We start from the raw sequence: 14,399 nt of genomic DNA, 5'->3' as shown, positions 1-14,399 counted from the left end.
TTCTACGTGAAATTCAAGATAATGACCGCAGGAGCTGTTCTGAATGCTTATCAGCTCCAGCACATTTATCCAGACGTTCTGTATGGAAGATTTAGATTCTAGGACATGGAATCACCAAATTCCAGACACATCTGTTGAGAAACGGCTAAAATAGTGCAGGTCAACCTTGTGGTTGGTTGTTTTCTATTGACAGCAGAGTTTCTGCTCCCAAATGTTCTCCCAAATGGTGCATCACTTCACCAACAAAGGCCTTCTGGCATTTTCAAGACTCCTACCCTTGCTGTTTTTTGAAGTTCAGGGATGGGCAAGTATCTACACAAAGTACCTAGCGCCCCCGTGTCAACCTGCCTAGCTTGGCCCTGTGCTCATTGGTGGTCGCAAAATGGAATTAGCAAGCACTGGAGGCCTGCATTGTGTTTCCCAGTGTGCTCAGCTGTGCACTATGAATGCCGTTTAAAAACTGGAGGGGGGAGGGGAGGCAGAAGAACAGCTGCAGAGAATAATGGAGGGCCTGGAGTAACGGAGAACGATGGGCTGATGGGAGGCAGTGGTGGGGCTGGGGGAGTATGAGGCAGAGCCAGTGAGGGGGCTGCTGGGGAGCAAGGTGGGGGGTGTAGGGGATGAGTGGAGAGATGCTGCTCGAACCGTGGAAAGAGCGTTGGGCACCTGCTTGCTAGAAAGAGATGGGATGGATTGGATGGTCTTGGATGATCCACCGAGATGGGGGTGGGGGGTGAACGTAGGTGGCAGCTTAGGAGAGAAGGGGGTCAGGAGGAGCTGGCTTTGGAGAAATTAATGGGGTGAAACGGACGCTCTACTATGAGGTCAAATAACAGGGTTTTTACTCTGAGGCTCAGATTTAACCTCCAACCCGGGCAAATTCCTTCTCTTAGATAACACTAGTTCCATACTGGTGGAAACAATACTGCCTTGGCTATGTCCGCCACAGTCTCTCACATTTCCAAAGGAACCTCCGTAAGAGATTTTTCAAGATTCAGAGGGAAGGGGAGCCCAGCGGGTAGCAGAGTGGCATCATAATGGTAAGAGGAGGGGCTGAATCTTCTTATTTTGTCCTGCCTCCCTCCTCCAGTTGGCTCTGATCCCCCTGAGCTGGAAATGATTTCAAACAGACAGAGGAAAAATATGTCAGCTCCCAGACATGGCTTCTTTTCAGACGCTCTTTCATTTAGCGTTCTGCCAAACCCTACAGTCCTGATTTTGACAAATGCTTGTTATATTAAGAGGATATTCTCTGTCCTTCTCGAATAAAAGCAATTCCAGAGATTGTTCCAAAGATCAAAACTTGTAGGAAAAAGCAAAGGGAGGCCTTTCTGCAAGGAGGGCAGCTGAGAAACTTTTAGAGCATTTCTCTTGTGGGCAATTTAACTGCGTGTTTTGGGCTCTACCAGCACACACACACCCAGCCCACTGATCACATCAGGCGGACTATAAGCCTTGGTTCCTGCAAAGGACCCCACTTGCACTCCCTGATCATAACAAGCCAACTGCCTGCGCACAGTTTATCCAACAACAACGTATTGCGGAAGTGACCAGGACACGCAGCCATGGCTTTGATCTCCAGCTTGTTCTGATTAGGACTCACTCGAGCCTGACAATCTTCCAAACCCTAAATTTGCCACACTGCTGGGGTGGGGGCCTATACATGGGGCCAGCAGGGTTCACACTGACCAAGTCTTATGATTTGGTGGGCAGAGATGGGCAAACTTTTGGTCACTAGGGCCACACATTCTTTTTTTGAGGGCCTGTGACCACAACAGACAGGCAATGGTGCAAAATAGGGAGGATCACGCTACATGTGTGGTCAGGGTTGACATATTTGGGGTTTCCCTCTTTTTTTAAGGAAAAAACAAAGTTCAAGGTTTTTATTAAAAAAATGTTTTACATCTACTCGCCTTGGGACTTATCTCCCAGCTTTCAAATGTTTCTTGTCTGGAAATGGCAGGAAGCTCTGATGCAGATTTTCAGCAGTTGTGTGGAAAAACTCAGAGGGGTCTAAGGAGTTACCCATACCTGGTTTAAGATGGATCCCTGACTTCCCTTGCAGGGAAGAAGACACGGTGATGCCCAAAATTAGGGAACTTCTCCATTATTTCCAACAAGTTTTGATCTGTGGAACAAGCTTTGGAACTGGACCAGGATCTTTCACCACAGAGGAGTTCCTAAAGGGCTACAGGTGCAGATGTTATTGAGGAGAACCGAGGAGCAAAAGGCACATCTTCAGGCTTCAAAGGGACTACCTCCAGTTCCTGGCCATCAGCAGAAATCAATAAGAGCAGCTGTTCTAGGAAGCCTTACAGGTCCTAGAACCATAGGCAGGATGGGAGAATTCCACTGGTGCTCCAGGCTGGGCCCCAAAACAGACCCCAGCCGAAAGTGTAAATGAGATTATAAGTCACTCACATAAGAGCACTTTTAAAGCTTTTTGCTCTAATTACCTGCAACCTCAGCATCACATAAGCAAAGCTAAAAGCTGGAAGCCCCATAGATTCTGTAAAGACGACAAGTGTGGGAGGGTTTAGCTAACAGTGGGAAGGAAAACCCTGCAGGGCGCCGAAGAGCCCCAGAAACCTTATGTGCCTCAGCATTTGGAAGTGTGATTGTACTTAGAGCTTTCAAGCAGTCTTTGCAGCTGTGAAGACAAACATTATAAGGTGAATTTAATTGGGAACTGTTTTCCAAACCATGGTTGTTTTTTCAAAATTGTGTCCTAGTTCTACAGTTCATGTGTTTTTGAGCAGGTATGTGGTGTTTCAAGAAATAGAGACCTACTAGGATTGCAGTGCCCAATGAGGAGGCTTTGGGGGGCATGTGATGGGTGGCATCTCAGCACCTGAGAATTCGTGCTCAGGTAGCTCTACGAAAAGGGGTAGCGGTCCTCTTCCAGTGCCTCAAAACTCTGGGGTTTCTGGGAAGGAGAGGGGAAGCCATGACTGTCAGACTACTCTCAATCAGGTATCATTTATGGCAAAGTGGAGGTGCAGGAAGGAGGCAAGGGGCATAAAAAGAACCAAATGTTGCAGAAAAGAGCCTTACGGTTTTCAGCAGCGTCCGGTTGTCTCGGAGGGAGCCCACCATGCCAATAAAAGAAACGGCAAAGATCGTGATGCCCAGGAGGATGAGAATGACAGCTGGGGCAAGGAAAAGCCCTTCCAGCGTCCGGTGCTTCTGTCTTTCCACTTCAGCATAAATGCCCACACAGAAGATTACGAGGCCTATAATCTGCAGAGAAGGGCAACAGAGAAAAGCAACTTAGACCCAGCCAAGCGCCCATTTCCAAGCCAAGTGGAGACTGTACAGCATCGGGCACTTTTGCTCTGCCTGCCATCCAGGCCACCTCTCCAGGAACCAACCCAGAGGGGCTGCTGGGGAGGGAGATGACAAGGAAGGGGGTGCAGAGGTGACCGATCAAGCTTTCCTGCCCCAGATTTTGCATCAGGGGCTCCAGAAGAATACTTTCAATATACAAGCAGCACTCACAATGTTATTTCACAACTTAAAATCAATACATGAATATCAGACAAAGCAAGGGCTATAGCTTTGTGTGTGTGTATTTTACAATGTCTTCCACAATTTTTATGATGAGATGTAGGTGGCTGATTGCTGTTTTCATTATTAAAGTATTTTATAAAGCCATACGATACAGTAAAAGTACTCTTCTTCCTTTTCTTTAAGTGGTTTCAATTTACATGTTCATTTTTCCATTAAGGCAACAGACCATACTTTGTCACACCAGTTTTTCTTAGATGTTCCCAATATTTTACTAATCTAGCAGCCATTAATTAAATATCCAATAGAGGTATTGCTTTTCAAATTTACATTCTTACCAGAAAATAATGACGAAATGTGAAATTTTTAATATGCTTTGATCAGAAATTAATGCAATTTCCTGAAATACCCTGTCCCAAATAACTAGCTTTGGGCATAACCACTAAATATAGGTAAAAAAGTAATTTAGTTCTGGCAACTCCTCCAGCATCAAATTCTGCTTGCTTTAATTATAAATTAAATTTTATCTGGGGTATGCTGCTAATACTATAAAATCTTTCAGCATGATTCCTGCAAATTTGTGGAGGAGAAGTTAGGAACATGTTTTCCCATACTCCACTTACAATCTACTTGCCATAACTTCTTCAAAAGTTTCGTATCTTCATTTTCTGATTTCTGATTGTATTAACAATTTATACATTTTTGAAAAAATCCACTTGCATTTTATATTTCTCTTTAAGTATATCTACATCTATATAACTTACATGTTTCAATTCTGTAAATAGTCTGTTGGCGTGAATAAAAATCTCCTGATTTTTCAAGAAAGTTTCTGGATTAAGAGCTAAATTTTAAAAAATCCAACCTTATATTTTTTCCATAGACCTCCTGATATCCAAACATTGTTTTCTATATCAATAGAAATATCCACTAATAGAAATATCCACATATAGAAGCTTTCATTACTGAGGTATACAGATAACAAAGAGCATTAATAAACCTTGTCAAAAGTAGTCATCCCTTCAGAAAACAATGGTCCAAAGCATGACCAGATGGCCTCAACTCAACTGAATTGCTTTGGGTTAAGCATGCAGCTATTAAAGTGTCTGCCTTTCTAAAGCTGCTATTTTTATTTCAAATCCTTCTCTTTAATTTATTTGATAAACAATTAAAACCTTGGCAACACAACACTGAATGTTCTGTTTTGGTTCAAAATGGCCTTGAATAAAAAGAAGTTTGCTCTATTTACATCTTAATAAAGAAGGATGGGATGTTCCACATTTGAAACTGTGTGTCAGATCGTAAAGCTTTCTAATGCTGAGAGTCAGGAATGGGAAGTGGAAAGTTTGCTCTGCTGGAGAGCTAGAGCGAAGGGGGTCCCTTTCCCCAAAGCCACCAGACTCAGGTGCCGGAAGGCCCTTGGAGGGAATGCTGCAGGGCAGGGTTCCTCAACCTCAGCAACCTTAAGATTTTTTTCACTGTGCTTTGATAAGAATAAAAATTATTTGTAAATCACATTGAAAAAGGACCACCTGTAAAATGGCAAGGCATGTTGTCATTTGTGTAGTAGCTGATTGTCCCCGGCAGAGCGACCACAGCCGGAGGTTGTGGCTCCAATTGCCCGCACTGCTGGTTTGGACGTCACTCAGCCTGGGGTCATGTTGGGGAGAGTTTCGTCAGCACCTTCATTTTGGATGCGCCCTCTTAGATGAAGGAAACCCCTCATTCAATGCAGGCCAGAGGAGGGGGCTCTGGGCAACCCCTCCCGTCATGCCCCTCTGAGCCCTTGTGGAGTTTACGTGGGAAATCTGACATGTGTTCAAGCTGGCTTTGTAAGTGAATGGACTGTTCCATCTGCAACTGTGGAAGAATTTAAGCAGTTTGAATATTAATACATGTTTTTGCATGGAGCTCCTGAGCATAGTAAGAGTTTAAATTGCAGCAGCAAATATTTAGCAAGCACCAGAAGCAAGCAGGTACCTGAGAATAGTTTCCACTATATGTGTGGTTCAAGAGGAAGTTGGTCAGAGCAATAGTACTAGCTGAAGCTGGGGTTTGACATTTAGCAGGTACAGCTTAGCAGCCGGAGTCTATTTTAAAACTTTGTCTTTTTATAATTAATTTGTAAGCAATCACATTTATAATCTTGCACGTCCTCCTTCTTTAAATACACCCTGTTTCCTGCATATTGGGGTCCGTCCCATGGAACGGAAGATGTCCACGGGTGCTTGGCCTGGCTTTGCCATAGTGTTTTGAGACTCTTGGGTCCTGCTTGAGTAGACAAAACGAGGCTCATCTTGAGAAGGGAGAGAAAACTGGTGAGTTGAGGCTCTTTCTTAACAGATTTCCTCCAACACTATCGAGCCAGCACAAGCAGAATCTGCCTCGCTTGCAGCAACATTGGGGGGCCAAGAGGACTGGTGGATTTACACAGAGACAGTGACAGTTGAGCTGTCCTTCTTCCGTACACATAGATGCCTTATTCTGGCTGAACTTCAGAGCAGGGGCTGCTGTGAGAAATGTTCATTAACAAGAAACCCCAAGTAAGATCTTTCAGAAGTTCAAATGGCTGAGTTAAAAGCTGCTGGGATCACACACGTCATGCTGTTCTTTGAGAAACTCTCTTTTTGTTATCAGAATTACCCTCAAAGCAGTGGCTGTGGTGCAATAACAGAACATGGTTGATTAAAAAAAAAAGACATGGGATTTATTAAAATCTGACAGGCTGGTTTCATATTTACCACGTCTATTTAATACACCACAACTTCAAGTGTCAAATGTAGGTGCTGAATTGAATCTATCAGACTCCAGTGAAGCTGAAAAAACTTCAAGAGAAGAAACCAGCCCCAAGTGAATTTCCAAGTCATCAGGTTACAGAAACCAGAGCCAGACCAAGACCGGATAGGTTGAGGCATACGGTGGAGAGCAGACAACCCCCATTGCTAACTAATAGCATAAAGGTGGTATAAAGATGCTTTGGCACTGAAAAACACCACCACGTTAATGATCCAGTGAATTGGAAGGCTTTCAATGACACTCCAACTGAGGTGCCTCTCTACCGAAAGGAAGGACTGGCCCTGGCTTAGCCTAACTGGCACTTAAAGACAACGTGATGCCCTGCGCTGCCATTGGCAAGGCTCTCCTTGGCCGAGAGGCAGCCACCAGAAATGCATTCTGCAGACAAGCTCAGGATGCAAGCCAGTCCCTGCCTGGCTATAGGGAGGCTATTCTCTGAGATAATTAATCCGGAGAAGGCAACCCTCCTGTTAACGGGAAAGCTGATCCAATCCAGCCACTGGCACATTTCTGGGCTGACTGCTGTCTTGGAGAGCATGAACGGTGCCACGGGGCATGGGTATCTTTAACAGCCAAGGCTGACATACCAGCTACAACCAACCTATTCTGGCTTTGGTTGCCCATGAGTTATTTCCAAGCTAAGGCTGCTTTTCAACATTGAACAGTTTGAACATTCAGTTAGTGCAAAATGCAACCACCAGATGTGGGGTGGTGGCGGTGGTGGCGATGGTAGCAGAACATTAAGAAAAACAAAAAACAAAAACCCAACCCTGGAAGTGATGCTTCATGACGGGGGCTCAGCTAAAAAGTTCGGTTTGGAAGCAGAGAGTCTGGGGTTAGGTTATTCTTCCCACATATGATCCTTTTTGTAATCTGAGCCCCATCTTCTTCACAAGTTCAATCACGCCCACCGAGGGGTCAAATAAACCAAGGGGCCAAATTCCCCTAGATTCAGTTTCCCAGTTTGGCTGAGAAAAGATAGTGAAGGAGCAGGAGGATCTGCCAAGGGGGAGGCTCCAAGATTCCCTGTGTTGGGGAAAGGGGCACCAAAACCACCTTAAAGATGGTTAAAGATGGTTACTTGCTTGTTCTACTCTTGACAACTCAGCTGTCTGGGATCCAATGCTTAGAAATAAACTGATCTTCTATGAGGAAGACTTGGAAGTACAGAATTGTACTTGGCCACAGTCTTATTGCTGGGATTCAAAACTGTCTTCTACCCTTTCTACCTCAACTCTGCCTCCCTTTTGAGGAATGCAACCTGAAATTTACCTTAAATGCTTTGTTTTCACACCAGCATATCTTGGCAGAGAAAAACCAGCTCAGAACTACTGGACCACAAAATAGTTGTTTTCAGCCCAACCGAGGGTTTCAACGGGTCTCTGAAGCATTTATGCAAATATTTTCATTTCAGATTGGACTTGTGCAAACTGTTAAATGAGGTATTTGATATTAAATCCTTTAACGCATCTCAGTCCAATGGAGTGTTGCTTCGGGGACCTTCTCCATTTTGATAGAGGATGAAACTCAACCCCAAGGGAGCCCGGAAGGGCGGAACTATCTGAAGCCTTTTTCCCTGCCCAGCCCTCTGTCTTGACTGAGCTGGGCTGGGTGACAAAGGGAGAGACTCTCTCTCACAAGCCACCTTTTTTATGCCAGAAGAAAAAGGTTCTCTAACTTACCTGAGAGGGCCTAAAAACAGATGGCTGCGTCTTCACTGCTATTTTGGCCCCTAATAAATGACCACCACTTTCTGCAAACGTCTGTCCCTGCCCTGTCCCTGCTTGTCAACCTCTTCCACACACACGCAGAAGGGGAGATAACCCGAAAGCCCCAGCGCAGCTCCTCCCTGGCCAAGGCCTCTTTTGAGTTTCTCCTAGACTCACCCGGGTGCTTTTCTTGGCACAATCTCAGTCTGCCCCTGCTGACTTCTGGACGCTCCTTCTGACTTTCCAGGGCAGCCCACCTCCCTGGGACTCTCCAGTCCAGCCCTGCGCAGCTTTCTGAACTCAGCCGAGTTGGAGCAGCAACTTCTCCCCTGTTGTCATTGAAAAGCTAACAGAGCTCATGTAGAAACGGCCATTTTTCACACACTTGTTAGTACAATCAAGGCGCATTTCTTCCCACAGTATCTCCGTGTGGGTGGGAAATAGAATACGTGCCGCTGCCCTTACACTGCTTTCCTCTCTGATATGTTCTGTCTACTCTCCAGGCAGCTGTTATGTCAGCTCTGGTAGCTTCTGGAGCAAAATTAGACCGCCTACGGTGTGTCCACCCCTCACAATTCATTCAAGCTACTTTACCCAAGTTTGAAAGATAAAAGTAAAAAATATATACTTCAAGTCCAACCACTGAGATGAAGTGCAATGCTGTCTGAACACAAGAGCAATACTTTCATTACTCAGGAGATTTTAAAGGGCATTGTTATTAAGTTCAGCCTTCATGTCAGTTGCAGGCAAAAGTTTAGGGTCCCCCCATCAAATTTTATGTTTCAGTGAATCTGTAAATGAACAGAAGAAAACACAATCTCTGCATGAGACAAAGGTAAACACAACATCTTTCTGCAAGCGCAAAGGCTTTCTTACTAGCTGGACACGGCTCTCGACAATTTCAGAATAAGAAGGTGATGAATATGGCAGGTGCAGCTGTTTGGCCACCTTTTCAGTATCTCCTCTGGCAGGAATAATCGTTTCCAAACATTTCCTATTTCAACTAAGAGTTTTGTGGACTTTTTCCCAGTCTTTCATGTGGAACTCTTCTAGACCAGAAATATTCCTAGGTCTCACTGCAGGCCCCGCGTGCTTGTTTGCTCTTGTTTTATTTTATAAAAGCAGCACTGAATCAACAGGAAGGTGTCCAAATTTGGTACCATGTAGAGGTGACATCAGCTTCTGTTCATCTAGGGATTCACAGAAACATACAGTCTGACCCAGCTCTGCCTGCAACTGTACCTACACGCACACATATCCATCATGTTATTCCCCTTCTGGGAAAGCAGTATTCGGCAAGGCTCAGGAAAGGAGTGGGAAGCCACCAGCTGGGCCCCTAGAAATCAAACTGGGAGGAAGCCGAGAGCAGGTGAACCAGCACGGCCAGTCGGACGGAGGAAGAGAGGGTTTATTAGGACCAGTGGGAGCGAGCTGAGCAGCAGTGGCCAAACAGAAGAGCTTCCAGCAGCAATAGCAGCAATAGCAGCAGCATTCCATGCTGGATCACATCACATCTGGCTCCAGAAAAGGAAAACAAAGGCACGGGGAGAGCAAGGAAAAGGGCTTGCCTCCACTCACTTCTGCAGGATGGGATGGGCCAAACGCGCATGAGTGAACCCAATTCTCCCATGACCACAACGTGTCTTTGCTCGCAGCCAGAAGCTTCTGGACAAGGTGGCAATGGAAGCATTCACCCGTGTGCATGAAAATGAGCTGCGCTCTTATCCCCAGCAACAGCAACAACTAACACTCCCTAACCCCCAAAGAAACCATCTGCCAACATGAATGTGATGCTGGTTTAATACTGGTACCTTCAAATCCAGCATTCAGCACGTACATTGGGCAAACCAGTATTGGAAAGAGAAGCTTCCTCCCTTCTTAGTTTAGGAAGGGCTTCAAACATTTCTCTTCACAGACCTTTGAGGCTGTGCCTATCAGGGAGTGGGCAGGATGTACACTTATAAACAAATATTACCCACTCCCCGCCTTCTAATCCAAAACAGCAAGGCCACCATAGCTATCCATTCTTCACACAACAGATCACAGGAAATGACAGCAATTTAATTCCGTTTTAAAGGTCAGTTATTTCAAACCAAGCAGCAGCAAATGCCTTATTAAAAACAGCACCAGAGACCCTGTAAATGCCATCCATCTCTCACCAGCTTTGCTCTGACAAAAGCAGCCTGGGGGTTGCATTCCCTCAGCCCCATCAGCCCACACCAAAGACAGCGGTTCCAGGGGCTGCTGCTATATTAGTCCTCCTCCTTTTCCTCCTCCTCCTCACAGCAGCTTTCAACCACATATTAAATGTTGTAAGACTTTCAAACAGAATAACAATCATACAACTCAGAACAAAAGCAACACCTAATAAATAATAATATCAAAGTAAGAACAGCAGCTAACCTCTCCCAGAAAAGTTCACTCTTCAAGAGTCTCACTTCTGGGGAAGGCTGTGCCACAACATCAGTGCTATGGTAGGAAAGTGCTGCTTTCTAGCACACACACACACACACCATACCTCACAACAGTGAGGGCTCCCAAGAGGACCACAGGCCGGTTGACTCTGGTAGGAGTAGATGGTCCTGCAAGTATCTAGACACCAAGCTTTATTAGGCTTTTATAAGCCAAACCTAGCATTTAATTGCACCTGGTAGCCAGTGCAGGATAAGAGCATCATGACTTGCCATTCAGTGAGAGGCCTGTGCCCAAGTGGTCTTCAGAGGCAGCCCTACGTAGAGCCACTCCTGGAGCTCTGAGCTGCACAGATGACACCGAGGTGGTGAACCAGGACAGATGCCAAAGAGGCAGTTCTGAACTTAAATAAGCAGGATAAAATACACCCCTTTAAAGCAGCACATTCCATAACAGAACCTAGCTTTCCACCTGCATGTTCCATTCAGTCACCCACCTCCTTTCCCGCTGTATGCCAGACTGGTCTGGAGACATCTAAGAATTATCACAGAGGACACTCCGGTTTCCAGAGCATTCCCATCCTGCAAAGGTAGGGAGGAGCAGGCTTGTGCTACAGGGCACATACTTTGCAGGATACAGTTCAAACTCTCATTAAGGGAATCTCTGCAGCTGATATTCAGAAGAGACACCAGGAGCCTTGGTAGAGCAACTGTAAGGCTTTGTGCAAGGGAGTTCCATAACATTTCCAGAGTGGTTCTGTAGCCTCCTCCTTGCATGCACACCGTGGACTGGGTTGCTCTTAGTGAAATAAGGAGACAGCTTTGGTAAAACAAAATCAACTCTACATTTCGGCTTATGTTCTACTCCCATGGAACCACCTTCCAATTCCAAGGAAGCAGTGCAGCCAAGTCCGAGCTGGAAAAAAGCAAATAGGTGTATGACTTAAAAAAGATCTGAAGCTTTACCCAGCTGAGGTTCTGATGATTTTGAAGAACGTGTTCTTCCAATGACAGCTGAGGAGCCAGGGGCTGCTCCAGGACCAGGCTCTGCTCTTAGATGCCACCAGAATGCCGACTTTTGCCAGCATTTCTGGAGTACGCCTGGCATGGACCATTCCTGCTTTCATCACTTCCAGATAGGATTATAGCGGGGTGCTGTACATTAGGGCTGTGCGAATATTCAGTTTGGAGATTGAACCCAATTCCCACTCAGATTGGGTTTTTGAATCAAAGCAGCAATTTGATTTGAACCATCGAATCAAACCAGTCACCTCCGGGTTGATTTGGAGATCTTTTTTGTTTGCACACATGTATTTTTAGCAACCAAATTGGTCTGAATTGGATTGGCCTGCCAACTGGAATCAAACTGAATCAGACAGGACCCAGCTTGAACAAGCCTGCTGCCACGTATGCACGGCTGCCCAGCTCAGATAGTTCATATACAGCCCTGACTGGAACTTAACCTGGCAGAGTGAATTGTGCCATTTTTTACACTCAGCTGTGGCTGGATATGATGGTAATCAAAACGTTGGGTTTTGCCCTTCAAGCTCAAAGCAGGCTGGGGCCAGATAGTCCCAGGAACGGCTTCTCCTCACAGGCGCATGCTGAAAAGCACTATCTTTCCAGTTTCTCGTGGTTCCTGCCCCTCCCGAAAGGTTCTCCCAGGCTTGGAAGTCCTGCGTCTATTCTGGAGCACTTCTGACAAGCAGCTATACTGGTTTTCAGAACATTCTTGGGAGCACAGAGCTGAAAGAGACCCCAAACCTCATCTAGTCCAGCCTTCTGCAATGTGTAGGAAAGCCTACCCTTGAGAAGTGGCCGCCCAGTCTCTTCTCAAAAACCTCCAGAGATGGAGAGCCCACAGCCTCCACCGGTAGACAGCTCCACTACAGGACGGACCTTACCGTCACGATGTTTTTCCTTATATTCGAACAAAAAGGCAACCCCCCTTTTAAATATAAAACCATGTTAATTATTTTAGAAATGTTAATAGTAGATTGGACTATTGAAAAAAAATCACCTTATGTACTGCAAACAGAGTATGTAGCCACTTTGCTAAGAGCCAAACACGTAATGTCAGCCTGGAGCAAAGTAACAATTCTTCCTGTAAAAATTTCCTTCCACAGAATATGAATCAGTGTTGAATAGCTCAGAAAGGCATTTTCTCGAGCCTGTAGCAGCAAAGCTTCATAAAGGCTTGAGGAGGCTGTCCTGTGTCTGACCGCCTCATTTGCCTCTTTGTTTCCTCCCTTTCCCCCTTCACAGAATTTCCCCTTTGCAGAGGGGAGATTGCTTAAACAAGCCCTCCCTTCTTGGTTGCGCAGCGCTTCTCTACAGAGCACCAGCCGCAGGTTAATTAGCCTCCCCAGCCGGCTTGCGCCGCTACTGAAGTTGGCAAAGGCCTGACTCAGCTGCACCCTGAAGGCTTTCTTGCGGACCGCAGCTGCCAGGGCGCCAAGGCGTTCCTTTCAATGGGTATTCCCCATGGTGTGCGTGCTTACTCTTGTGTAATCTTTTCCTTTTCAATGAATGCAAATGCAGACATTAACTTCCCCTGCTAATTGTCCCAGAACAAGAGGTGAGAATTCCAAGGGGTGGGAGAGCCGGGAAAAGGGCCTGCAAGATTTACCCTCTTTTCCCAGCCTCCTCATGAGTCGAGTTCCAGAACGTAACCTTTCCCATGCCGTTAGAGCTCACCCGCCTGTTTTGGGGTCCTCCTGACGCTGTGAGTATTCAGGGGCGATTTCTTAATAAACCTTTTTCAAGATTTATTAACGTCCTGGGGTCACCCATAGTTTTCTCGTTCTTTGTTATCATCAGCCCTGCAAATTCTAAATTAAGCGTTGACACGCAGATCAATGGAAACAGAGGCAAACAGCAGGTCTGCCCAAGTTTTAATTGCCCCACCTCCACCCTCTCTTGGAGTGCCAAGATAAGCCTGAATATTGCTTAGGTCCTCGAGACAAAACTGAACTCTATTTACAGTATCTAACAAGCGAACAGTTGGGATGGACAGGGAGAACAGCAGAAGGAACCCAGCAGTGACTTTTATTTTTTCCATCAGGGTTCTCTGGGTCTTCAGCTGCTCAGTTCTTAGTTGAACCTTTGCTGAAAAGTGTGGGGAACACGGGCACTTGCTCTGGGCACACCGAGGACCAGAAACAACACTGGAAAGGAAGAGGTGGCAATCCCAGAGGGCAGCTAGCAGCGTGTCCTCTACTTCTATCAGCAGCCCAATATCATTCATTGCTCATGCAATGAATTGCATTCCATTAACAGAGAGAAATTAACTGGCGAAGGATCCACAATGTTGCAGCACACACTTTCCATTTATTTTCTCGTGGCTGACTTTCTCTCAGAGCTTCTTTATTCTTACTGGATAAAAATACAGTAAGTGGATAATCACTGACTTTGTTCATAAATGACACTAAGCCATGATATTTTTAGTCATGGTTTATTAAAACCACAAATGGCAAAGTTTATGCACACACTAAGCCAGGGCCCTTGTTTGACAAATCTCAATTGCTGGGTTCAGATAACAAGTTTACTTGGCATTAAATAAGTTGGCACTTCCATTATTATGAAGATGGTCAATGAACCACATAAAAACACATAAACCAAAAGCAGGTGACAATTTAGGACAATATTTAAACCAAGACTTCCACTTAGTGAACCGGCATTAAATTAAAGCAATGAAGGAGAAACAAAGCTCCCAACTCAATATAAAATTCTTGCGCAAAGCAGAAGAGAGACACTGACTCAGGAGTATCCCAAGAACAAAGCAGGAGATGCTGCAGGCTGGACCTACAAAATTGCACCCTCAACCAGTTCCGCACTTTCACAAGCCAAAGACCCAGATCAAAGCCGTGAGACCCAAGCGATTAAAGAAAACCTAAGGATGTCTTCTCCAAGCAGATGTGACCGATCCTGTTCAAATAGTCTTCCAGCCTCCTGCCAGCCCTTCACGGCAGATCAGGTC

The 14,399-nt window shown here is 45.6% G+C and overlaps 1 protein-coding gene across 3 annotated transcripts in view; it reads right to left on the bottom strand.

Annotated features, from left to right (window-relative positions):
- The window catches only part of LOC103051504 (tetraspanin-15-like), a 90,046-nt gene that overhangs the window by 68,312 nt on the left and 7,335 nt on the right, over positions 1-14,399 (bottom strand). For all 3 annotated transcript variants that reach the window (XM_088152103.1, XM_088152102.1, XM_088152104.1), the window contains exon 2: positions 3,055-3,240. In XM_088152103.1, the coding sequence (XP_088008229.1) occupies positions 3,055-3,240 (186 nt within the window). The remainder of the gene's footprint in view (positions 1-3,054; positions 3,241-14,399) is intronic.

This window comes from Python bivittatus, unplaced genomic scaffold (assembly GCF_059951505.1).
Source record: "Python bivittatus isolate LINGU-HERP-01145 unplaced genomic scaffold, Pbiv_v1 ctg000680_np1212, whole genome shotgun sequence".
In the NCBI taxonomy this organism is placed as follows: domain Eukaryota; kingdom Metazoa; phylum Chordata; class Lepidosauria; order Squamata; family Pythonidae; genus Python; species Python bivittatus.
Note: the sequence above shows the minus strand (reverse complement) of the source record. Positions and strands in the feature narration are given on the sequence as shown.